Here is a 27,171-nt window from a genome sequence, read left to right as displayed (position 1 = left end):
CCCAGGGAGATCAGGTACCAGAGAGCACATTCCCTCTGAGAAAGCCACCCTGAGCTCACACAGATATTTCTGGAAGAGTCCACATACAATCCAGCAGGCACTACGGCAGCATTTAGAATCACTCGGATTTTGAAGCTATTTGTTAAAGAGCAGAACTGAGCTTATTCTTGAAACACTTTGAACACTGCCACATGAAACACTAAAGATTCACACAAAAATGAAATGAGTAATCTACCTTGTTTCTAATATAATCAGCTATTTCACAACTATAAATGAAGACAACCATTACAAAAAAGCCATTTATTAGATATATGTACATATATACATATACATGCAAAATGATTTTATACACATTTACACAGGTTCAATTATTAATACAGTGCAAAAATGTCTAAAAAGGTACCAGCCCACCTTCTACAAACTTAATAGGTCTTTGGGAGAAAGGAAATTAAAAAGAAAAACCCACCACAGAAAATGATCAGCTTCATAAAGTGACTAAGCACTGCAAATCTTTAAATTAATGAAGTCTATTCTTTGCCAATTTTCTTTTGCTGAGCTGCTGGGTGAGGAGAAGAGATTCCAGAAGACTTATCTTGAAAACTGACAGAATTAAGGAGATGCAATTCAGACTACATTAAACAGTTTGAAGTCGAACAAAAAGGGATGGATTCCTGTTTGGGGATTTGATTCAACACAGGCATAATCCCACGTTATGAGCCAGATTTCATGTACTCCAACTGCAAGTCATTCTTTTTTATTATATCTTAAAGCACTGAGATCAATGTAAACTATTCTATTCCTCTTGCTGTTTCACCAGAAGAAAAAAATTTAACCGTACAAATACTGAACAGACACAGGAGTCATTCAAAATGCTAACAGTAAAAAAAAGGGGGAGAAAATAAAGGTAAAATAAGGTCAAACTATGGATGCTCTGCCTCATCCCTGAATCACAATCCAAACCTAGAAAGTGCACAGATTCTAACACACATGTATTACTCCGTGTAGATTCCTTAATACGGTTTACACATATTACAGGGGAAAAAAAAAAAAAAAAGGTTGCAAAGGGATTAACAGCAAACCAGAGCTTTGGTCATTGAGTAGAAAAGATGTGGTTGCATCCTCCACCTAACCCACAAAAAAATTTAAACGAAGGCAGAACTGAACCAACTGGTTCTGTCTGATTTTCCTGAAACATTTTCAAGAAAAAGAAAATATTAAATAAAAGCTCAATTTAATCTTTAACCACTCCAATTATGTTCATTACCCAAGCCATCTAAACACCTTGTTCTACCACTCTTACTGCAGAGCTGTTGCTAACATCCCCTGGCAGGGGGACGGATTTGTTTTATGATAAAGCAAAGAGGCAGATGCTCGGGAAGCATCAGGAACATTACAGTTTCTTCCAGTCAGCTCAATACAAGGATGAGGAATAAAAAGCAGACAATGGTTCGCTGGCCCTATGCCCCCGCTGTAAATGCTCTGCGTGCCTTAAGCTATAGCAGGCGAGCTTTAGCCGAGCCTCCGGAGAAATAGGAATGCTCTTTTGGATTCTTCAGCCTGATGGAGGCTAAAAGGGTAGGAGCTGGGAGTTGGGTCATATCGCCAAGTAAAACTGGGACTGAACAGCAGGGAAATTAAAGCTCGTCAGTACTAAAACCCCCACGTCCGTAGGTTCATCTGGGTGTCTTAAGGACAGTGGTTGAATTCTGGCTTCATTTCTCTTACATACTGGGGTGATGACAGACAAACACTCCCTTATAACAGAAAAGCATTCTCTTATGGCAGACAGCTCTAGCTGTTTTCTCAACTGCCTGCCTAAAATATTCCTCCATCATTCCTACTAGTCTATTCCACACAGTTTAAAGGATTTCGTTACGTTACTGTTGCAGTAAATGGGCTAATATGGGATGGAAAAGAAATACCTATATTTTACTACTAGAAAAAGCTCTGGCACCAAATCTCTTGCTGTCCTAGAAACCGCTCAGGTTGTAGTGGGCTGCCTATCGATGCCGTGGTTGCAGTCAGCTGCATCACAGAAACGCTTCCAAGGTACAGCACCACAGGTTTCTCATCTAATAGTCCACTGATACTCGTGTTTGCAAGAGGAGATTTCAGGAAAATTCACTGAGATGCAAGAAAATAATTTTGTGAAGCGTTTCTGCAATCTCAGGATGACAACTCCGCATCACGTTAATCTCTTTGCAACCACTAGAGGTAGAGACTATGAGAGAGGAAAATACATCTTTGGCGAAAGAGATGTCTGGTGGAAGAAGTGGGGCGAGAAGAAAACACTTTCCTAAGAAAAAGAATAAAAGAAAATCCAGGACCATATTTCCTCAATAACACACTTACAGTTCTCCACTTCTTCTCAGCTTGAATCTCTACAGCGCTTCAAGGACAGCTGCATCAAAATGCTATGCATTTTATTTTTTTTTTCCAAACAGACAGCCTGTTCTAAAATGCCCATCTGCACCTCAGTAATTACATATAAGAATACCCTGTGCAGCAGAGGTTACGAATTTCAGCTCTTAAGTACTATATTCGAAAGTGCACACTCATAAATTCCTCTTAGTGTAAGAACTCAACACCATCAACTAAAGGCGTTTTATGTAATAAAGAGAACCTGCTCTTGCTTTCCATTACTGGAAATGGCTTTCTACTCACCAGCTACACTTTTTTTTTTTTTTAAAAAAGGTGAAGGAGTCAGTGGCCTGTCATAAGTAGGCTTGAAAGATTTATTATCCGTACAGACCAAGCGAACGTGGAATTACCCTTATACTAAGAGTGACCTTAACCAAGGAAATAAAGGCCACTTGAGCTGAAAGATCACTTGTATTCACTTGGCTTATTTTATGCTGCCCCAAGCATATTTGCAATTAACCAATAAGCACATACTTAACTACAATGCGCTGTTTAGCCAGGAGATATTTATAGCCTTTATGGTTTTTAAGAAAGCCACAGCCTCTTCCTTTCCTTCAAAACCTAGACAAACTACCCTGAAGCTCCTCCTAACAATTTTTCCCCACCGATACTGAACTGATCTAATTATGGCAAACTCCTTTACTTACATTTAACAAGAATCTTAACGCTTCACAAATTCTATAGACAAAAATGTTACCCACCACTTGTATCTTCACTTTACTATACAGTTTTAATATTTTCAGAAGCATTGGCAGGGCAAGACATTGACCTGCCAAACTGTTACAAAGCCAGTAAGACACATGGCAAAATGCTGCCTAGATGGTATTAGTGAAGGAGTAAAAGCCTGTTTACGGTAAGAGAGCCTCCACCTGATGATGACACCAGACAAGATCTACCATGCACAATTACCACATGCCATGTTAAATACATTCCTCACTGTATGTTTGACACAATTACAGTATCTTACTTTATTTCAAGTTGCTTTGAAACATCCTCCTTGCAATAACCATTGTCACGAATCTTTAAAAATACTCCAAGCTATTTTTGGCCAGTTTAATACCAACAAAAAAAAAAAAAAAAGTTGTAAAAATAGAGTAGCAAACCCAAAGTCTTTTTCATACTCCGCAATCAGGCTGTTTCTCCATCAGTTGCCTCGTCAGTATCTGATAAGAAGAAAGAGATGCCACTCCTATGTGAAAGGCTATTTGCCAGAGGTTCCGTAATCCGTACAAGTAAATGTTGCATAAACAAACAGAGGAAAAGAGTACAAATGTCTTCACCTTCCTTGCCGAGCTGTAGAAGAGGTACAAGTAACACTACAAAAGGACCAGAGAGAGACAGCGTTAGCATTAAACTGTGTACATGCAGACAAAGGACACAGCTGAGAATTGCTGGCATATCCATGTCACTTGGATGTGCCTGCCATTACAGTGATCGCTAAGAAGCTCAAAGCTTCCCTTCAATTCCTATGTTGAAAGGTCCTCCAGGAAAAGCCGGAGTGGTGGCCTCAATCCAGACCCTGCTGGCTACGCATAGGTGCACCTACGGACATACGCATAGGTAGCCAAGAGACTTCGAAAGAAGTCTGTCGGCACAACTGGCATCCCTCCTGCCTGTCTCAGCCTGGATTACAAGGAGCCCAAAATCTGAGCAATTTTTGCAACACAAAGGCTCAGAAGCAGGATAACAGCAAACCCAAATCTGCTTCTGCCGTATTTGGTTTTTTGGGATAAGGGCTTCATTCTCTAGACTTGACTTGGTAGAAAGACCATCATTTCTGTTAACAAGTTTAGCTGAGGGTTTTTGGGCGCCTCTTCTTTTTAAACTGAAGAACAGGTGGAACCCATTTGCTAACGATGTGTGAAGAGCAACAGCCCTTACAGGAGAAAACTAAAAACTCACAAAGTGCTGGCAGAAGAGTTACTTTTTTAACTCAGACAGTAACAGATCATGCTTTCTCACTTAAGGTCACAGTTTCCAACTGTTCTGATGACACAAGTAGAAAATAAGCATGGAGAAAGCACTTCACATTTGAGCTCAATTTATGCACAGCCATTTTGTGAAGATGACTGCTATAGATCAAAAGGATAAGAGAGAACTCTTCTTTATTTAGCTTCTCTAGCTTCAGGTACTAACTGGAAAAAAGCAAGACAGAGCCCTTCTTTGTGAAGAATGACTTGCACCAAGTATTCAGATGCAAATGAATATCTCCATCTTAAAGCTCTGCCATGAGCAGAGGTGTAAGAAGGCTGAAAGACACTAAATTGGATCTACTATGATACAATAAATAGCCCCTCCGCAAGTTTTAAATACCACAGATAAATAGAAGTCTTCAGATAGTGGTCCCCAAACCATTAGCCAAACGCAACAGTACTCAGCAATGAATACACTGTAGGCGTTATGTTACTCCTTCTGTCAATTAGTAACCCAACTACAGCAGCTTCCTGCAAGGATAGACTAGAAATTGAAGATTTTGCAAACAACATATTGCCCTCAAGTTGTGGGCCACTGTTTTAGTGGTTTTAACGTTAGTGCCTTAAATGTTTTAAGCATTTAAGGAACCTTTCAAGAAGAACCCATCTGGAGCATATATTTTCCTCATTCAAACTCTTCTGCAAAAGGAAGTCAGAGAAAATAATCCATTAGGAAAAAAAAAACAACAAACATCTAAGGAAGTCAGGAACCACATTTGTCAAGAATTAAAAGTAACGTTTAATGTAAATTAGGACACTTTAAAATAATGTTGCTATCCTATATTTGTGTGGTATTTCAAGGTAGCTATGCTACAAAAGCCCATCGCTAAGTCTGCCATTGTCAGAAAGCCATGGAGTCTACCCCTTTGGGAAACTAAACCATCTTTGGGCTAGCACTTGTTTATCACACTCGGCTCCATTTGACTGTGTCAAAACATGAAAGCACTGAAAAAGCTTGCAACGGCAATTTCCAAGGGTCAGATTGTACCTTTCGCTGTATTTGTCCCCCTTCACCGGAATACTTCAATGGAACCACCTAGGTAGGATACTGAAAATCTAACTGTTCCTCTGCTTAGTTGCAAATTATTTTGTCTTATACATTATAATATAAAAACAATCAGAAAGCATTTTATTTACAGTTAACATACCTGAAAAATACAGGCTAGAAAAGGAAGTAAAAAAGCTATCACATTTCCAATTCCTTCATCGTCCTCCTGTTTGGATTAAAAGAAGTGACAAACAACTACGTCAGCTACAGTTTTTAGCAAGTACTACTTGATATTTCAGAATGCTGTATTTCATCCTAGTTTATGTTGATTGACTGTAACAGCGTTAAACAGCAAGATCAATATCATTGAACAAGATACCAAGAACTGAGGCTTATGTGACAATTCCTGCTAAGTAAAACTGTGCCACCATACAATCAGGACACTTTTTTTTCTTTTATTTTGCTTTTTAAAAGTTGTTTACTCTTTCACACTTGTTTCAGAAAAATTTACACAAAACCATCTAGAACAAAATAGAAGAATGGGGAAAAAAAAAATAATAATCCAGCCAGCCTGGCAAGACTGAAATATTTCTCAAAATTTTAACCTCCCTAGAAAAGAATAAAACGCAATGTGCTACTGTATACAACAAAACACATGAGGTCTAGCAGGTGAGCAATCAATTGTACATTCCCTGGAGAAACAAGACACTTCTTGTGGAAAGATGTATGCCCTGCCGAGAAGCAGAACAGCCATCCTTAATCCGGTTACCCAAATAGCTCTCTCCCTTTGACTCATTTGCAGGTTCCAATTCAATCAGGGTTACCTGAAATGAATACTCTGCCAGGTGAACTCCTCGAATGAGATTCAAAGCTCCACACATGATGTTCAGAACAAGCGACAGAATCCCCAGGGGAGTCACAGGCTGCATTCTGTAAGTAGGGACTAAAAAAAAAAAAAAAAAAAAAAAAAAGACCGTAGTGAAAGTTAGCACTATTCCTTTGAATCGTCTAACTTAAAATGACTCAAATCAGCTTATGGGGGTTTTAAACATTTTCAAAACCTTTCATGCTTGCTCCAGAGAAGACCAATTGTGAATAGAAAAAACTTTTTTTGGTTGCATTACACTGTTTAGTTCTTCAGACATCTAGAAATCAGCAAGAGCCCCAGAGTATTTTTTTTAAAACAGATTACGCAACAGAATTTTTTCTTGAGCTATTTGGCACTCATGTCTTCTGTTATGGTGCAGGTAAGTATTTTTCAGCTCTTCATTACAGCGGATTAGCATACTTCGCACTCTTCACCAGTCAGTAGAAAAGCTAGGGGTTTTAAGCACCCAAAGGTCTGGGAAAGAGCTTAGATTTCTGACACCCGTAAAAGCAAGACAGCAATTGATCTCTTCCCCAACTAGTAATTCCATATTTCTTCCCACTGACAGTTTGAGGGTTCAGTCTGGTATAAAGCAATTTAGTTTCACCTGCATAGTTTCCATACAGCACTTGGTGCCCTAATCGAGCAGTTGTCAGAACACAACTGTAAGAGCCAAGGACTTTGATGTTCTGCTGATAGAATAGTTGTTGTAGGAGTTGTCAAGATGATACTACCCAGCCACAGCGGGGAAACGCCTGCCACAGAACTGCTGCTCTTACCTCTGGACAAGACATAAGTCAAAACTGGGGCCTAGGAATTAAACGGAATGCTAGAGTTCTTGGACTTTGAGACACATTTTACAGAGCATTACAATTCCCTTTCTCCCGACCTGCCCACGTTTCACAGGTAACGAATCACCTCTCTCCTTCCTTTCTCACTTTCTCCAGTACTAGTACTTAACGCCCACACCACCAAATACCATTTCTTCAGCACGATCTAATTGATACACACCTAATTAAGGTCAAAGCAATTATAATAAATGCATATTAAACTTTGGAATCTGCCATTCAGGGTTTTGGTTGTCCAAAAGCTCACCTATTTTTTCCCCCTAGCTATACTAGCCAGCCCAACAACACATACCACACCTAGATACTCACCTACATTTCATCCCTGCCCTTGGATCACCACAAGTAGAACACTGTCAATAAGAAGGATAAATTGCAGCTCAGATACCAAATTCAGATCTTCCCCTGCACCAGCACCCGTAAGATACAGGAAAGAACGAATGAGCCCTCAAGAAGTCTCCCCAGCTCTCAGGATCTTCTGCCCAGTCATAGCCAGCTCCTGACTGCTGCACATAAACTAAGCAACACAGCCTACAAGAGGCCCTCTTGGGGCCTATAAGAAAGCTGGGGAGGGGCTGTTTACAAGGGTATGTAGCAATAGGACGAGGGGCAATGGTTTTAAACTAGAGCAGCGTAGGTTTAGACTAGACATTAGGAAGAAGTTCTTTACGATGAGGGTGGTGAGACACTGGAACAGGTTGCCCGGAGAGGTGGTGGAGGCCCCATGCCTGGAGAAGCCTGGCTTGATGAGGCTCTGAGCAACCTGATCTAGCTAAAGATGTCCCTGCTCACTGCAGGGGGGTTGGACTACATGACCTTTAAAGGTCCCTTCCAACTCAACACGTTCTATGATTCTATGACATCATCTCTGCCTTCATTTCAGTGACAGATGAAACACCGTAACAGCTTAAATACCGGAGTACTGCATGGTTTAAAATAGGGAAACTCTTGTGTCTTCTCCTTCAAGAGAGATTTTGATAGATGGATGTAAAACAAGTTTGGTGCCAAATTGTTATAGCAATATAAAGTATCTTTAATAAGTGTCTATGTAATTAATTTGTATGGCATGCATTCATACATCCCTAATTTCATCTCCAAAGCAGCTGCAAAAGGAACTGTATTAATTCCATTTGATATATGCCACGTTATGTAGCCATTACCGCATATTATCGTCATACACATGTTTATGTAAATAAATGGTGCAAGTAACCCTATCATTCAAAGGCAATTTTGTTTTTTTGCTATGCAGTGAAATTTAAGGTCCAAACAGTGCACTGAACAGAAGCTGTACCAGCACATTTGTTCATTCACTGAGCTGAATATTGTTTCCTATTATTTTTGATAAATTAAATAGTGTTCAGCTGTGTATCTCCCTCATGGAAATCTCCTAGTAAAAACTACGGTTTCTTCTTGCTCAGTTTCTAAGGTTTACACTTCAGAGGCACACAGTGGCCCCCAAACAAAGAAAAATTATCAAGCACAAGTGTCATTCATTCTACAGGATCTTGCAAGCTATACATGCCAAAAATTTCCAGTCCCCAGGGAAGAACAATGCAAATCTCAATATATCGCTTCTGCAGGTGTGGAATATTATGTAAAAGTTTTCGGTTTGTTTTGGGTTTTTTTGTGGTTTTTTTTTTTTTCTTTTTGTCCAGTAGGATAAAAAGAATTGCTGTCACGGATGCAGGAGTGATTAACAATATTCAGTTGCTCAGGGTTTATAGTCGGTGAAAACTGATCTTTAAATTGTTCACGGTGGAGCTTTATTTCTGCTACATCATTCTGAAGTTTAATTCCCAAACTAAAATTGCGCAGAACAAGTCAGATGGGTACTGCTAGGAAAAAATATTACATTTTCTTGTGTGAATTCAATCCTATTTTTATAAACAGAATTTCATACTAGAACTTGTTATTACATTAAATTAGGGAACAAGAGAGTACAAGCACTCTTAGTCCAAGACAGCACAACTTTGCATAAACACAATTAAATGTTAATTGGGATTCAAACTGATTTGACTCTTCAAGTAGAAAAGTTGTGCACTTCAGAGTACCAGATCCATGCAGATGATGCTCTAGGCACTGTGGATTATCTAGCACCGAGCAAAAACGCACCTCCAGGTTTCAACATGTACAGAACAATTCTGTGAAAACACCCTCACACAATGAAGAAATTGAAACTTCTGCCTATAAAAGATTTTCTGAGCACAGGCCTCTGGCAATTTAACCGGGGACTGACATGAATGCCTGCACCACGCTCCATTCTGTCTCTTCAAGGCATAGCACAACAAGGGTTTGACAATGAGTCACATACTCAAAGCTCCAGATAAAGACAGCACAAGGGGTGAAAAATAAAATCAGATTCAAACATTTTAAAATAAAATCCGAGCACACAAAAGGCAGAGATGTGAGACGTCTTCAAAAAACACCTTAAAAAGGACTCTGTGAAGGACTCCCTGTGTGCCTACAAAAGACTAAGAACATTCATCAAGGGGAGCGCAATGCTGCATAATTTAACAGCATGCTTACTAAACGAATAGCACAAGTTGTTCTTCTACTTCATAGAGCCCATTCTGATGTGAAAACTCTTCACAGAAAGCTACTTACACATCACATTTCTTCTGTATACACACCCCACCATCCTTCAGAGCTTTATCGGTTGTGCCCATTATTGAGGGACCAGGTGAGGCTTTTGCATCAACAGCTGAGATTGTGTAGACGGTGATCAAGGATACAATGCTAGTGTCTTTCTAGCAAGAATTGGGTTTAGCTAACGAAGGAAGGAACAAATAGAAGAAAGAATAAAAAAATAAAAAAAGAGGGGGGAAAAGCTCTTGTTCCTACATATACTAACAAGGACAAAACTGCCCTGACTTTTCAGACACCGCCTTCTTTCACACTAAAATGAAGAACTAGGGGACGTGATCACACAGTTCAAAAGAAGACAGGGACCAGCTACAACCACATAAGGAAGCTGATGTTTTGATCAATCCATTGATCAACCTATCTTCACTCTAGAACGCAGACACAATTAAATTCTGCTCTCCTGCAATGACAACGCTTCAGCTCAAGAAGTATAGCAGAGCCATCATATCAGTAACATTAATATGGGAACAAACACTATCCACAGAGCTAAAGTTAGATTCAGCTGGTAGGTAATGATGAGAGGTGAGAGAGACATAAGCCAGGAAAGCTGACTCCAGCTGAGGGAAACAGATGATCATAAACATGATCCTTAAAATAAAGGCAGAACGATCTGTAAGAGTATTTGGGTTAGACCAGAGAGAACAGCCAGAAATACAAAGCCAGATGGAAAGTAAAAGCAAGCAATTAACAATATGGGGGAACTGAAAATGCATTTCTGATCTGTGGACACAAACTAGCTTGCAAATGTTTACTGGCACTGAAAGTGTTCATACTAGCGCAAAGAATTTCTAATCCCTGTCACATTATGAAAATATTTAACCTTCAAGCACAGTTCTGAGGAGTACTCACAAATCTGACTGGCAAATACAATGTTTTCAATTCTGTTTTTTCTTCCTCCTGGACACTGCCCCTTCTATATTTAACTTAAAATACCTCTGTCACCTTAGATTCCAGCTCATCCATCAGAAACAATAAGACTGAGCCTCTGGAACTCAATTTTATTAGTGTTTCATAAGCCAAGAACAACAACAAAAATAGAGGAAATACAAGTTCATGGCACTCCAGCTGCATTTAAACCGCCATGCTAATTGGATTAAAAGCATTTCACTTCGTAGAGGAAGTAGGCAGGACCTTTGAGTACGCAACTGAAACACAAACAAGTAGATGCCAATTTTACAATAAGTAGATGTTAGTACTTCTAGAAACAGGCAAAATGTCAGTATTCCTTACAAAAAGATCTCTTGTCAAGCCTCTATGAGTTATTTATACAGATATACATACCCTCTTTCAGAATTTTAGTCAAATGCATTAAATTTTAAAGAATAAGGAAAAAGGAGAAAGCAAAGAGGGAAGAACAATCCAAGATGGACAGTCTGGGAATGAGTTTTACCTTCAGTTCATGTTCTTCTCTTCTCAAGGCTGAAGCAACTCATTGAGACTGTAATTATGTCTATTCTATTAGAGTTTGCAAAAAGCGATTAATTAGGGGAGCTTCTTTTGTCATAGAAAATTTAACAAACAACTACTACAAAAGCAGGAGAATTAATTTAACATGGAAAACGCCAAGTCCAGTTACAATCAATTGTCCATATAGAGCAGCTGATCTAAAGCTTTAAAGAGACACTACCACGAGTCCTTAGAGGCTCTGATGCATACCTGCTATAATCCAAAGACCACGTGTTGTTTACTATGATAGAAAGGCAATCTGTTTTCTTGGGTTTCATACGTGCTATATATATTTCTCAGTGCCAAAGGAACCACTGCTGTCAGATGTTTTTCTGTCATTTGCAAAGTTAGGTTGAAGAAATCTGCTGTCACCTGCGCGTAGCAGTAACTTACCAACCTCCACATGAACGCCTGCATGCCTGCCGTTAGTCATCCCATTCATCAGCTCCGTATCCTCTAGTTTCAGCTGAACCGGGGGCCGGAACTTCAGCTCCTCCTTAACCTTCTCCCAGTTGGCCTTCATTTGAGAGCGACTCACAGAGTTAAAACGGCATTTCACTTTCTGAATAATGTTATCTGAAACAATATATAAACATGCTTCAATTAGCTCTGCAAGTTAAGTGCTTTAGGTAATTACTAATCAGATCACGACATGCTTTTTTTATTGTTTTTCATTTCTCCCTTCATTTCTTTTCTTATTAGTTTCAGGTATAAAATTCCACCGCTGGTTAGGGAACAAAAACACCTCTCCTAGGTATTTTATATCACACCCTCTCCCTTCTGAAGACTTTAAATCTCAACATCCTGCCTGCCCGTGGACTGAAAACAAGCGTTGTTCATATTCCAGGGTGGATGTGACACATCTCTCAAACTACCCATGTACTGCCATGAGAAACGATTCCGCATTGTGTTTTAACAATGTCAAGGATTAGGTTTCTCCAGCAAAGAGACAAATTAATTCAACATATATTTAAGTCATGAAGCAACTCTGACTGGCAGAGGCAATTCCACAGTGATTGCACCAACGTCTAAGCCACAGATCTATGTACAGATCACCCTTGCTTCATCTCTCACACTTTAAATTTAATTCCATTTGCAAGCAAATCCCTTTCCACAAACGTGGCTGCTGGTTTGACAGGAGTTGCACTGAGACCAAGTAGAGAATGTTGTTGCTCACACCTCCAGAGCTGAAGTACCTCACCGTGGATACTGCTACTTGCTATTTAATTGTGCAAAGAAACTGGAAGATTCAAGCTGTTTCAAATGCTTAGGGAAATAAAATGCAGAAACATTTATGTAGATAAGATATCCTATAAGAAAAACCCATATCCTTAATATATTGTTATGCTAGAAGACTTGCATATGTTGACCACAGCGGCTACTGGATATGATATATATGTAATAGCTTAAGCATGAGTTTTGAGACCACACAGGAGGACTTCATGCTGTGCTAGAATACACAGTTCCGTAAGCATTCCTTAGTGAAAAATCCTGTATTTACCTTAAGTCAGCCTGCTATAATTACGTGTAACTACCAGGCAAAAGGCTAAGATCTTACGCATCAAGTACATCTTAGATCCAAACACAGGAAAAATTAAAAAAACCTAAACGCCCACACAGCAACATTAAGTAGACTCAGTAACAAAACACAGTATGATATTAAAAATGAAGAGAAAAAAAAAAAAGGCATTTTTTTCTTTAAAAAGAGTCTTATGCAATTAAAAGAGGCTAGAAATTCCCCAATTCCTACTCAAGTTAAAAAAAAGGAGTAATTTGGAACTCAGCATAAAATTACATCGTACCTGGAACGTGCCCTCAGGGAATACACTCAAAATACAACATGGCTGTACAATATACTTTATATATGCTAATATGTGGATTTCTCAATCTTTTAAGCATGAGCTTAACACCATTACCGAAATCTGGACAGAAATGTGCTAACTTACTGCAATATCTTATCCTTTCCTAGAAGCGAGTTTCTCACTGCAAGGGAATTGTGTTTTTCAAAGGTGTGAGGTTCAGTAAAGCAGCTGCTACTTGGCAAAAAAAGCATTTAAATCAGGTTAAAAAAGAAACACTAGGCATGATTCTGAAGTATTATATGAATCTAAGTCATGCCAGAAGTAAAGCTGCCCATAATAATCTATTCTGTCTTCCTTCTTTCCTGTACCCATCTGTCTCTTCTTGTCAGATTTTTTTTAATTAAGACAGAAAATGTTTGAGATGTGGATTTTGTTTTCTTCTGTATCTGTTTATTAATCACCGCACCATTTTGCTCATCTATTACAGGGACTCTCAGGAACTGCAAAACCAATAATCTGATTGTTTAATGCAGTTACAAGATCTCCCCCTCCTCCTACAGATGCATGTAAAGGCACACACAGATCCGTTTTTATGATCAGGCTTTGGCCAGGAGACAATGTTTAACATCATAAAAGTAGCAAAGAATTCTTACTATTATAGAACAAAGTTACAAACCAAATTCAAGAAAAGCGTACGGTCTGGAAGCTAAACTGATGCTTGTTGTATCATAGGAAGCAGCAAATTCCCATTGAAGCTCTTCCAGGAAGCAAAACGCCATGATGGTTGAGTAATTGCTGGAACAGATCGCCATGCAGGCAATATCCCCAGAAGAAAGGAAACTGAAATAGAAAAAAAAAATAATGGTAAGATCAACAATAAAAGGTAGAAGAGTCACGCTGAACATTGGGAAGTAAACTGTGCTTTCTGTCAAAACAAACAAAATGCACAGACTGCGCTGAAAGAGCAGACTGCAAAAACTGTATCGTTCGCGCTGCTGAAATAGTCCTGCAGCCCCTGTAGCTCTAAAGCTTTTCCGTAACTCATCGAGTACGCCTTAGCATACTAAACATCACAATATAGATTTTTATGAAACTGCTACATCAGTAAAAACTGAGGATGTTATTTTCCCTGTCTGGCTTTAAATCTTGTTAATAAGAAAAGAGACGGCAAGCAAATATCCCAGGCAAGAAGATTTTGAAAGAAAACACAGTGGCTTTCCACAAACAAAAGCAGAAACAAGCAAGCTTGTGCAAAGGAATCAAGCAGATGCATTCCTTGCTCCCCTTGAATATGACAACTTCATATTAACAGCAAGAGATACCTGTTAACTTGCACCAGCCAAGACAGTCAAACACTGTTACTGCTAGAGCATCTGTAACAATTAACGATTAATTTGTAGCAGAAACAGCACAATAAAAACTCTACTCCAAAAGGGTCCCTCTAACGCTGAAGCTATACCTATGCATAAGCTTCCACTTACAGATGACACAAAAACCTTCTAGGAAACTTAATATGGGATTCATCTGACCAAAATGTAGGCGGATACTGAAGGATGAAATAATTCACTCTCGACTAGGCTTCATTAAATAAGACGGGATTCAAGGCATCCAGTTCAGATGTCAGCACTCATCGTGTAGATGGCTAAACCTCCACAACCCCCACCATAATTACAGATTGTAATTATCTCTGAAAGACTGAGGAAATTCTCCCTTATAGGTTAGCTGTTTGTTAGCAATATTCCAGTATAAAAAGAAAGTTTTGAAGATGAACGATTACTCTCTCAATTGTCTCTCTTTTCTACTATTTATATATTTCATCCCTCTCATACAGAAATACTTGTGGTTTCTATTTTCTCACATTTTTATTTATTCGTTGTACTATGTATTTGGGATTTATGGTTTTGATCAGCTCCATTACAGCCTAGTTGCGCTGGTTATGTTTCTGAAATTCCTTTTGTCCCTAGCTCACAGCTGAGCATCAACACCATGCCTGTGTAGAACTACCTTTCACAGTTGTCAATAATTTATAGCCTTTTTGCCACGGATCTGTTTGCACTCTTCTCATTTCAGAGCCAGACGCATAACTACTTCTGCAGAGACTACAGAAGATTAAAAGCAGCAGAACACGTTAGCATTAAAGGGCACAAGTTCACTTTGAGGGAAAAGGAATTAAAATGCTAATCTCAGCTCTTCCAATTGATTCAGTGTAAGTTCATGTATCTTCTTTCTCCAATCACTCCCCCTAAAAGCAATACTTATTTTTTTAGCTCAGGGTCACTTTAAAGCTTTCTTACATTTGCTAACCAGAAATGCAATCACGAGCTAAAACGCATTTTTAGAACAGAATTAAAATCAATAATAAATGAAAATTTGTCATCTCTGAATGAAGCCTTAATTTGTAGAAATAAAGACTAGTAGATCCTTTCTCCAATAAATAAAAGCAAAGATTTATAATTCCTCCATACAGGCTATTGCTTCAGGCCTCCTCAAGACACACCCGTCAGCCAGAGCTTGTAGAGACTTGAACCCTGCTGGTATTCAGAAAATGGAGTGGGCAGCACGTAGGAGGGAGACAGGGCAGTTCTGTGCGAGCCAGAATCAGAAGCACAGGGGCCTGAGAGAAGGCATCAGCAAGACTTGGCAGTCACTGAAGAAAAGGGTTTAGACTAAACTACGTAATTCCTAGGCACCAGAATGCCATCTCAGAAGGTATTTGTAGAAGTCCAAGATACTCCAATTGCTAATAGTAACAAGTATTGCCCATCAAGCAGAAAGCACTCGCTACAAAAAATAACAAAATAAGTAATTCTTAACTTATGCTTACTGAACGGTGTGGCTCTGCTGCTGAGAAATAAGGTTTCAAAGTACTTCTCAAAGGTTACAATCTAGACGTGCATGGTAGGATTTCAGGTTGGAGTAAAGCACTATAGAACATACCCAATCCTTAAAATTCAACTAATCCCCAGAACAACCATTTCAAAAATTAAAGTAAAAAAACCAAACAAATAAAAGCAGGGACTTACTGTATGCTAAGGTCACGTCCTTTTGCCGTGCCTCGACTTGGATACTGCGCCAGAATTGAGGATAATGCTTTTAATCTCTTTCTGCATTCCAGAAAGTCCCGGTTGAAATGAAAATCTGTGGAGGCTGAGAGGGGAAGTCCATCCCTCACCCGCACCACACAGGCAAAGAAGATCATGGACATTCTCCACTGGAGTACTCATGAGGACAACCTGACCATGAAATATTAAATTAGGTTAATGGCACATTAACAGATTTGATATTAGTTACTTACAATCCAATATGCTAGCCAGAAATAAGTCAAGATAAGAGTTTATTCACCGCTGCTACTGAACAGTACTTTGTGTAACACCATTGCCACTGAAAGGCAATCAAACTGTTCTCGAAGGTCACAGCTATGTCCATTTTTTGCCTCTCTCAAACAGAAAGGTGATGCTGGGGATTTGACAGGGGAATTATCTACCTGAAAAACATCAGTATTTGCCCTCTTTCTGCTTTACCTCAAGCATCAGAAATGCCGATTAAAGTTCTTGAAGGTATTTATGGAAACCAGCTAACTCCCACTGACACGCTGCATCTTCACCAATATCCCAAATATCATAGAACTATAGAATGGTTAGAGTTGGAAGGGACCTTAAAGACCATCTAATTCCAACCCCCCAGCCATGGGCAGGGACACCTCCCACCAGACCAGGTTGCCCAAAGCCTCATCTAACCTGGCCTTGAACACTTCCAGGGATGGGGCATCCACAGCTTCTCTGGAGAACCTGGGCCAGTGTCTCACCACCCTCACAGGGAAGAATTTCTTCCTAATACCTAATGTAAATCTCCCCTCTTTCACTTTAACCTTTCCTCTTTCAGTTTAAAACCATTACCCCTCATCCTATCGCTACACTCCCTGATAAAGAGTCCCTCTCCAGCTTTCTTGCTTTAAGTACTGGATATACAGACAACTACAAACAACAAATGGCTGCATTAGTGTTGCAGTTATCTGATTTTCTAGTATAACACACAAATACAAAAATAAATTTTAGGCTACAGCCCATCAGGGTCTTTGTAGAGAATCAACTAGGACTAAATAGAGAACAAAAGTTGCCCTCTCAACTTCTTACTCTTTAACAGGTCACAATCTCCCATGAAAAGTTATTATTGGGATTTACCTGGTACATTCAGAACACACAAGAGATCTGTCCTTCAGACATACCATGAGTATTCAGTCCAAGATGTTAGAAGACTAATGCGGCAGCTCACATAATCTCTGAAAGATAACCATAATGAACTTTTTAGAAAACTAACTAATGATCTATATGCACATACATATTTACAATGTAAGCTCTTCCATGCAGTGGGTAAACATATCCTAGAAAGTATTTTGCCTAAAGGAAAACAATTAATTTTCTTATCCAATATATCAATTTCTAGATGCATTCAAAGACACTATGAGATGATATGCAAAATATTTCTGATGCCCCAATCACTGTTTTTAAGTTATCCTAGCTTCCTGTAAAAGAGCAGCTCTACATCAGCAGACTTTGATTATCACAGACAAGTAAAGAGAAAAAAAAAAAAAGAAAAAAATGCATTTACTCTGCTTCAAGCAGACTACATAAATGAATCATTACGGGGGAAAAAAACATCAGATTATGACCTCAAACTTTTGATAGAGGGAATGACTGCCTTAAACAGCCCTGTATCAAACAATTCATTATGATGCTCAAAGTTTCTTTGAAACATGTGTCTCATCATCAAGTGTTTCTCCTGTCTAAGAAGGTAAGAGAGCAAAGTCTCTCCTAGTTCAGGCATTCATAAACTCTCTCGCCTCCAGAGCTGCTCTAACATCTAATAAAGGTTGGGTTCTTACTACAAGCAGCACTAGGAGAGTCTCGCTTCTGCTCCACAGGAATCATTTCAACATAACTTGTAGTAACTACCCCTGTGTCAAAGGTGGTTGCAATTTGCCAGCATATAAAAGCAACTAACAATTTTCAGAAACCATAATTGCACATAACTTGTTTCCTTAGAAAAGGAAATTAAAACTACAGAAGATCACACATCACTTGAGAAGTGTTATTTTGAACTTTTAAAATGGAGATTAACGAAGAATTAGATGGGGTTTTTTTCCCCACTCTACCTCTCACAGTTCTTCTCCAGTAGTCATTTGAGTTGTAAAATCAAACTAAGCTCACTAACTTCATTTCAGCATGCATCAAAGCCAATTTCAATAATAATCAGGATTATTACACATCAACTTGAAACACCTCATCAGTCTTCAATGTGTTGTGCTAGTGGCCATGAAAAAAACAGCTGCTTAAGCAGAAAGCTGCTTAAACTTTAACATAAAAGTGAAATGAAAACTAAATAGAAAATTGCCAACTCAGAAATATTAACTTTAACACAGTCAACTTTTAAGTATGCTGCTTAACTCTGCTCCAAACAGCAGAGTTTTATGGTCAATGGTCGGTAATGCTGATGAAGTATAAGTCCAAAATACCCCACTTGACAAACACTGCAGAGGCATTGAACACTCTCATTTACATTTCAGAAACAGTCAGAAGATGACCAGGAAAATGGAAAGACACCAAACCTGGAAACCAAAGACATTTGCTAAAATGTGTCTAGCCTATGAAATTATTCAACTCACTATGCCACTAACAGCAAGAGTTTAAGATTAGGATAAATAGTTTTTTATATATATATATATATATATACACACACAATATATATATTCATCCCTAGCGTTAACATCACCTATAGTTAATACACATATAAATGTATAGAACTTTCCAAGACATACAAACCATCATGCTTCAGAGGGTAAGGCTCTCCCTAAATATCAGCTGCCCACTAGAGGGATTCTCTCTTCTTCTGTGAAAGATCTGGAATCAGTCACCATCAGGCAGACTTCCAGATTAAATGCCAGACTTCACTGGAGAAATGAGTCAATGCTCCTTCCTTGCAGAATACACCTGCTGTAATGTACTACCAGACTATCGCTGCTGTATTCATCCAAAAGGATTGATTAGTTTTGCCACTTAAGGAAATGAGGCTCACATAACCAAGCTGTAGGTGCAAGTGGAACAGATCTCTTGCGTGCCTTTTGGTTTTGTGAAAATAGGCAAACGTGTAAAAAGGAAAGGCACATCCCCCACAGAGAGAAAGGCTGATGCAGTGACTCAAATTTAACAGAGAGCAGGTGAGCGCAACCTCAGGGCAAAACAACTAGAAATGTGTTCACTGGTTCTGCTTCTTATAGAGCTCCCATTTACACGGTCTAAAGGAAGGTTTGCATAGGTAACACCCTACTCCCCAAAAGAGAAAAACATGTGAGATTTGAGCACAGTACTCTCTAAAGACTTATGTGTTAAAAAAAAAAAATACAAGTTTTTTTTTTTAATTAAGGGATTTATTTGAAACGTAGCACAGGTGACACTAAAAGAGGCGAGAGTCAACATGACCTCAGGGAAGAGGGCAAAGCCTGAAAATAAATTCATGCAACTAGTTTGCCTATCTTTTGTGTAACTCCTATCACCACGCACCAACCACTCAGACACATCGAGCCCTCTCCTTTCCTTTTCCACGTTCCTCCAGCCTACCTACCCTGGCACTGCACCTCAACGAGGCTTTGGGTTTTCCTCGTCCTTTTTCACAAGCCTCTTGTTACTTGCACATTGGAAGGCGCTCAGTGCCTGTGGCAAATAACAGTTACTATGTCACCTCCCTCAAAAGTTCAATTATTTGCAAACCAATCTTGCCACGTCACCTGTAAGCGAACACATACTATCACAACTTATTGGACTGATCAAGGGTACATGGACCAAGTGAATCTATGATCTTACTATTTCAGATCGACGTACCCTTTCCCTCTCCAGTCTCTTTTTATTTACATATGATTAGCAGCCCAAAGTATCTGCACCGGACTTTACGTGGCAGACCTTTGAACTTAAGTCCCGAACTTTGACAATGTACTTTTGTCTTTTGATTAAGCAGATATCAAATCTTTCACTATTCAAAATTAACAGCATCATGTCAGCCCAGCTATTTCACTGGCACAAAGCAGGCAAGACCTTAAGAAATATTTCAAGCAATTGTTTCAGAAGAATAAGTTATAATTTATGACTGAAGGAAACAAAGCTTGTTTTTTTCATTCTTTGAAACACCTGCACGTCTAACAACACTTCAGAAGAAAACTGTTCGGTGTCAGACTCACATTAACAGTACATATTTACCAGTCTTATAACAAACAAGACTTTTCAGGGTATTCCCGCAGTAGGCAACTGAAGTTTCTGAAGCACATCCCTCACTACCCTAGTAGCGGCCAACTCTCTCCAGTAACTACACAGGGATTATTAAGGCAGCCTTAATCAGACCTCTTATACTTTACTGTACTGTTACGCAAGCTCCTTCAAATAAGAAGATTAGACCCAATTCTCAAGCGCCACACTTCTCCAAATGCCAGGCAAACTCCTACCTTATTAGGAGTACTGTAGTTCCTGTACTTAGAAAACAATCTACTCAAAAGGGTCTGAAAGCTAATGCATAGTTCACGGAGGGAATTATTTTAAAAGAAATGATTCAAAAAATTATTTTATCTAAGCAACAAAAGCAGAAGTTTCCTTCTAAGAATGGCATAACACTAACAAGGACTGTCCTACTCTCAAGCATTTGTCTTCTCTCGCTGTTCAGAGTCACATCTCCCTTCTTTCTAGAGGTGGCACATGGGACAGTTTCAAACCCAACGACACCCAACCATTTCTTCAAGTTCTGATCTTCCTACTGAAGGAAGAGCAGAAAGCTTTAGTGGATGTTACCATAGTCCAGGAGGCTCCTGAAGCAGTCTGTGAGGTTTTCTGGACACATGATAGCTTGATACATGATTATAACTACTGCACCTCATGCAACTTTCCTCAGGTGGGTCAGTTTCAGAGGGAGTCACAGACTGATACAGGTGTGATGCCAGGATATAAAAGAGATTCAGGTTGACTCAATCAAACACAAAACATTTAATAGAGCTCCAGCTCAAGTGCTGGTTTCACTCTCAACCAACAAGAAGAGAAAAGGAACTGAGACATGGTTTATGAGGGAGAGTTACTACTTCTCTGCAGGATCACAAGATGGCTTTTATCCTCTTCTCACATATATAAAAAGGCAAATCTGAAATGCTGTTAAATTTCTCATCTTCTAAGGCCACAGTAACTGTATCCATTCCCACCTGTATTTCTTCCCAGCTGCTCTCCCTCAATGCTCACAGCAGTGCTGACCAAGCTACTGATATCACAGCCCTACAGCACGAGAGCCACTCTCCCGATTTAGCAGTCAATAAAAACAATTTGAAAGCATGATGTTATCTCAACTTTTAAAACAGGATTTATGGATATCAAGAGCCTTCAGGCTCCTATAAACCCTAGAGAATTTTTTCTTATCCCCAAAAGGAAGCACGTAGAAAAACCTTACCACCACAAACTTGTTCACACATACTCCTATGAATTACCATAAATAACACGTATTACACAAAACTCAAACCCCATTAACTGCGCTGCCTCAAAGGAGAATCCTCCTAACCCTTGCCCAAACCACACTGACACAACTCTGGAAGGCTCTGAAGCTCTCCCCATACATTAATCTCTCAGAAACATCAGACACCTTATCTGCTCCCCAGTATGTACCCACATCCACCAATCTGCACCTTGAAGCCTCCTAAGAGCCTACCAGCTCACCTCCAGAGCTTCACCAGTCCACTTAATTAACAACCCATCCTGTTCCACTGGCCTTTTTACACTTACCTAACCTTTATTCATCTCTCACTCCTCAATAAACCCAGATATCCTGAAACTCTTGGCACCCTGAAAGCCACCCCCACATGAGGGCACTCTCATACTGACATGTCTCCCCAAACACCCCTCAAGCACCCTAGACACCCCCAAGTCTTACTCCAATTCCACAGGTCCCAAATCCTCACACAGAACCATTTAGGTTGGAGAAGACCTTTAAGATCACCAAGTCCAACCGTTAACCTATCACTGCCAAAACCACCACTAAACCACGTCCCTCAGCACCACCTCAACACCTCTTTTACATACCTCCAGGGATGGTGACTCAACCACTTCCCTGGGCAGCCTGTTCCAATGCTTGACAACCCTTTCGGTAAAGAAATTTTTCCTAATATCCAACCTAAACCTCCCCTGGCACAACCTGAGTATGTTTCCTCTTGTCCTACAACCCGTTACTTGGGAGAAGAGACCGACACGTTATCCCAGCTCACCTCAAGACATCCCTAGCCAAACCCAAGCCCTGCTCAGAGTCTCAAGTCCCCTGACACCCCTCAAGCACTCCAAGGAACCCCCAGATCCTACCTCCATAGGACAGAATCCCCAACCCAACAGATGCACCACTCCTGCTCATCCCATCCCCACATCCCTCCAAACCCCAATCCCCTCATCGCCTCCCCACACCCCTCTCAAGCACCCCAAACCTGCCAGAGGAACGCACACCCTCACACTACCCCTGCTCAGCCCGGCTCCCCGCCTCAGGGCCCATCCCTCCCCTCACACTCCCTCAAGCACCACACACACCCCCGGGGCGGCACGGCTCAGCCCCGTCCCCGGGGACCCAGAAGTGGACGGAGGAGGAGGAAGGGAAGGAGAAGGCTTCCCCCCAGCCCCGGAACCCCTCCGCCGCTCACCTGCCACGGCCCCAGGCCTCTCCCGCCGCACGGCAACGGCGGCGGCACGACAACACACCCCACCCGCTTCCGCCCACAGAGACGGCGGGGAGAGCGTCCGCCGCGCGGGGCACGCCGGGACGGGGGAGGCCGGTGCAAAGGCCGGAGGGGAGCCCCGGCCCCGTTACACACCCACGGCACGGGGGGAGGTGGGGACACCGCGGGAAGCAGCGGCGGGATGAGCTTGGGCCGCCGGTGGTGGCTGGAGCCCGGTCGCGAGAATGTGGCGGTTCCCCCGGGCTTCCCTCAGCGCCGGGCCGGGGTCGCAGCCTTCAGCCCCCACAGGCCACCCGCAGCAGGTGGTCACACAGGGTCAGGTCTGGGCACGGGATTGACCCCAGGCACGTTGGCAGGGGCAGGGCAGTGAGATAGGAATAATTATGAGAAATAGCATGAGTAGGACTAGGGCAGTGATGGTCTCCCTGTACTTGGCACTGGTGAGGCCCCACCTCAAGCGCTGTGTCCAGTTTTGGGCCCCTCACTACAAGAAAGACATTGAGGTGCTGGAGTGTGACCAGAGAAGGGCAACGGAGCTGGTGAGGGGTCTGGAGCACAAGTCTTACGAGGAGCGGCTGAGGGAACTGGGGGTGTTCAGCCTAGAGAAAAGGAGGCAGAGGGGAGACCTCCTCACCCTCTGCATCTCCCAGAAAGGAGGGGGTAGTCAGGTGGGGGTTGGTCTCTTCTCCCAAGGAACAGGTGATGGGACAAGAGGAAATGGCCTCCAGCTCTGCCAGGGGAGGTTTAGGATGGATATTAGAAAAAATTTTTACGCTGAAGGCGTTATCAAGCATTGGAACAGGCTGCCTAGGGAAGTGGTGGAGTCACCATTCCTGGAGATATTTAAAAGAGGTGTTGACGTGGTGCTGAGGGACATGGCTTAGTGGTGGTTTTGGCAGTGTTAAGTTAGCGGTTGGACTGGATGATCTTAAAGATCTTTTTCAACCTGAATGATTCTGTAAGATTAGGGCATGGGCTGTGGGTGCTGTCGTCTTGGTGGGAGCGTGCATCCATCCAAGGCTGAGGGACCCACACTGGAGCCCATCTAGCAGCCAAGGGAGGGGAGGAAACAGTGAGGTTTTCACAGTGGTACAATGCAGACACCAAATCAAACGTGAAGCAGCCTTCCCAGGCTCTTCTGGAAGCCGATGGCTGAAATAAAACTAAGCTGTCTATCTCAGTCCTTGTGCTGGTGCTTCAAGAGGGACTCTGTACTGCTGTGCATCCTAGGTGACAGATGGGTTTTTCTAATTACGAGCTGCTGCAGAAGTTGAACTGGGATTCAAAGTAGATTACCTTCTTCCTTCCTTCTGGTGGTGCCAGGCATAGAAAAAAGTCAGGAAGTTCTGCATCTGGAATGATACCTGTGCCGCATTGCAGTTGTCGTGGCAGTAACACACCACAAATTGTCTTCTCACAGCATGTTCATCTGAAAAAACAGCAGAATAAAAAGAGTGAAAAATAAATAAATAAATGTTACCGGGCATGGGAGCTCTGAATCATAAATCTTGATGTGGGGACATTATCTGAGTGTAATCAAGTTGTTGCTATTTCTAAGCAATAGCAGCACTGCTTAGCACCATGTGAGGTGAATAATCATTGATGTTCTGCTGTTCTTCTAACAGCTTCCCCTCATCAAAACACATCATCACGCTGGTGCAGGTCTAGCTTGTTTCACAGTCTGATTTCATCCCCGCTGAGGGTTGCTGCTTTGGATTCTTTCTGTCGGTGAAATGAAATATCCAGCTTTAGGGGGAAAAGATGGATTTGGGATTCTGGGGAACAGCAATAGATCAGCTTAATTCCAAACACTTCTTTCCTTTCATCCATGCAGGGTGTTGTTTGCCCAGTTCCCATAGTATGGTGGATTTTGATCTCATTCACTCTGCCTTTAAAGGGAACATCTCTCCGTTTACTAGCACCACCGAAAGAAGTAGGTGTGGTGTTTGGTAGGCTTTTTCCTCCGGTTTGGAGGCCTTCGTTAAGAAGCTGGTGACCAAGCAAGTCCACAATACAGTCTGACTACTCAGCAGTAGCTGCATCTGTACTCCCAGGTGTGTCAGAGGGAGCCGTGCTGCCACCAAAGCCAGCATTCTTCTCCCTGTGACTGGCAAAACTATGAGCTGTTACACTCTGTTAACAGCAGCTGTATTTTATTAGTAGGCAGAGGCGAGCCAGTTAGAGATCTGAGGATGTCACAATCTGTTTGTGTCATGAGTTCTTTTGAGGAGATGGCTAAAGTCTAGCTGCGTGGGGATTTGTTAGCCCATGACAGCCATCCTTTGAAAGCCTTTGCTCCCCTCTTTAACTCTTCCACCTCTTCAAGATACTCGCCTGCCAGAAGACTGAGCAGGATATCAATCAGGCAGTGACTGCGTTGCTACTAGCCCGGGGGGGATAAGCAGACAGAAGTTGTGTCAGATGGTTAGCACTGCACAGCACAGATTATGTTCCATCGTGCTTATCTTGACTTAGCGACAAAAACCTTCCTGCTAACCATTTCTCCTACTGCAGAACAAAATGCAGGGTTCCTGTCCTTTACAGAGAGTGGAGGGTTGATCTACAAAGTCATTGTATGTTTAGAAGTGAACTTCTTATGTTATTGTAGCTTAGCAGCATCCCAGTGAATGACAACCAGCACTTTGCAGGGCTCCATCCGTACTAACTAAACCAAGTTATAGCACAAGAGTGGCTCGGGAGACAAGGAGATATAGGTTCCTCCAGTAACACTTTGCAACGTCTTGTAGGCTGAGCCACTGCTGTTCTTTCCCAGTACCTGCTGTCAGGGAAAACGAGGAGCCCAACCAGTAAATATGCTGAAGCGTTGCCACTCTGTCAGTAAGGCTGCACTGACCACCAGATGCTCCATATCTTTCCAGTTGCTCCACCAGTCTGCTACCAGTCACCCAACATTGTTCCTCTTTGCAGCAGGCAGTGGATCTGGGACAAGAAGTTTGAAGGCTGAGCCCAAACAATTATAGGGAAAAAAATGTTTCCATCTACATCAGCAGTGATCTACCCACTGGTGCTGAAAAGAAACAAAAAAGCTGATTTTTTTCTTTTGCCACAACTCCAACTGTAAGAAATGAGAACAAAGAAGCACAAAGCAACGATGCTGAACTTCCAAAGAAAACAACATTACACGCAGACAGGCTTGAACCAGATAAGCTGAGATGATCTTATGCTGTATGAGAAGCTTTGCCAGGGAATTTGAAGCCAATCTTTGCTTCCATTTTGAAGCAGCACATCCTTTTGTCAAAGGCAAAACTATAGAGTATTTGGGGAAAAAGAAAATATCATCCACCGCTGAATACTATCGTGTTTGAAGAATCTTTGACAATGCATGAAAACCACAGTTGTTGAAGAGTTGTTTTACCTACCGGCTGAGAGGTGGTGATAGCAACGGTTAGCAAAAACAAACCAGACAAGAAACTACTTACTGCTACTCAGACTGTTCAAGTTTTTCCACTTCACATGGGAAGTAACTTTATGTGAAGATATTTTTTAACAAAAAAAAAGCCAAAACAAAACAAAACAACCAAACCCAGCGTACCGTCTGAAATCAGAACAGCACCTCGTTTACTGATATTGAAGGCGAGGTGATGGAAGATGGTCACATTGATAAAAGGTGACCAAGTAGGTAAATTGAACATATTTTAAGTTTTCCTTCCGCAAGGTGGTACAGAACTGGGTTAGCAGACATTAGACATGGCACATTCAGGGTTGAGCAGCCCGGCCAAGTGGATTGTACAAAATCATGCCGTAGTCCCTAAATCCCCAGGAAGCCGTGGAAGTGCCAGCCAACACGAGCAGTGCCTTGCTGTGAAAATAACTTGCTGTTATTTCACTGAATGAGTTTTTACACTTTCATCTCTTGCATTAAATGCAAATTCACTTCTTATTGCTGTGGCATGGTGGTTAGAAAGAGGCCGGGTACTCGTGCCCTCGTTTCCCTGTGGCATTCAGAAAAGCAGGATTTTTTGACTGACCTTCTGTTTGAATTATCCTGCCAGCCACAAAACAAAGGACCGCTTTATTAGATTGCTTGCCTTCGGGATTTTCTTATGATTTAATGATCCTGGCCATGACTGGGAAAGAACCAAGCATGGCAAATACTGAAACTTTCACTAAGAGGTTTAAATTAAAATAGAAGAAAATGCACTGACATGCAAACCCCTTGACAGCTTTCTGGATGAATACAAGTTGGCATTTGGCGGTGACGTTAAAAACAAAATAGACATAATAGCTTGTTAGAGCTCAAATATCTTCACCAATACTTCCTGAGTGAGCAAGAGTGCTGGACACAAATCCTGCTTTTAGAAGGCCACAATGCCGGTTCCAAGGTAAACAATTCTGAATTATCCAGCTGATAGCACACAGCTCTGCTTAAAAAGAAAGGTAGAGCCTAATCTGAAAGAGAAGGCTATTACAGTCCTAATGCCTTTCACA

General features: G+C 41.3%; 1 protein-coding gene across 2 annotated transcripts; it reads right to left on the bottom strand.

The window, feature by feature from the left end:
- Positions 1-285: 285 nt before the first annotated feature.
- SEC22C (SEC22 homolog C, vesicle trafficking protein) lies at positions 286-22,761 on the bottom strand. Of its 2 annotated transcripts, none has more exons than XM_074573973.1 (8): positions 22,687-22,761; positions 17,212-17,265; positions 16,010-16,219; positions 13,663-13,826; positions 11,578-11,760; positions 6,207-6,325; positions 5,543-5,608; positions 286-3,737 (listed from the first exon to the last, which is right to left on the bottom strand). In XM_074573973.1, exons 3-8 carry the CDS (start codon positions 16,189-16,191, stop codon positions 3,537-3,539), a joined length of 915 nt encoding a protein of 304 aa, XP_074430074.1. In that variant the 5' UTR covers positions 16,192-16,219; positions 17,212-17,265; positions 22,687-22,761; the 3' UTR covers positions 286-3,536. The 2 variants fall into 2 exon arrangements, with proteins under 2 accessions (XP_074430074.1, XP_074430073.1); XM_074573972.1 differs by having other exon boundaries at positions 17,168-17,265; positions 22,687-22,757.
- Between the last annotated feature and the right edge of the window lie 4,410 nt (positions 22,762-27,171).

Source organism: Larus michahellis, chromosome 2 (assembly GCF_964199755.1).
Source record: "Larus michahellis chromosome 2, bLarMic1.1, whole genome shotgun sequence".
Classification (NCBI taxonomy): Eukaryota; Metazoa; Chordata; class Aves; order Charadriiformes; family Laridae; genus Larus; species Larus michahellis.
Note: the sequence above shows the minus strand (reverse complement) of the source record. Positions and strands in the feature narration are given on the sequence as shown.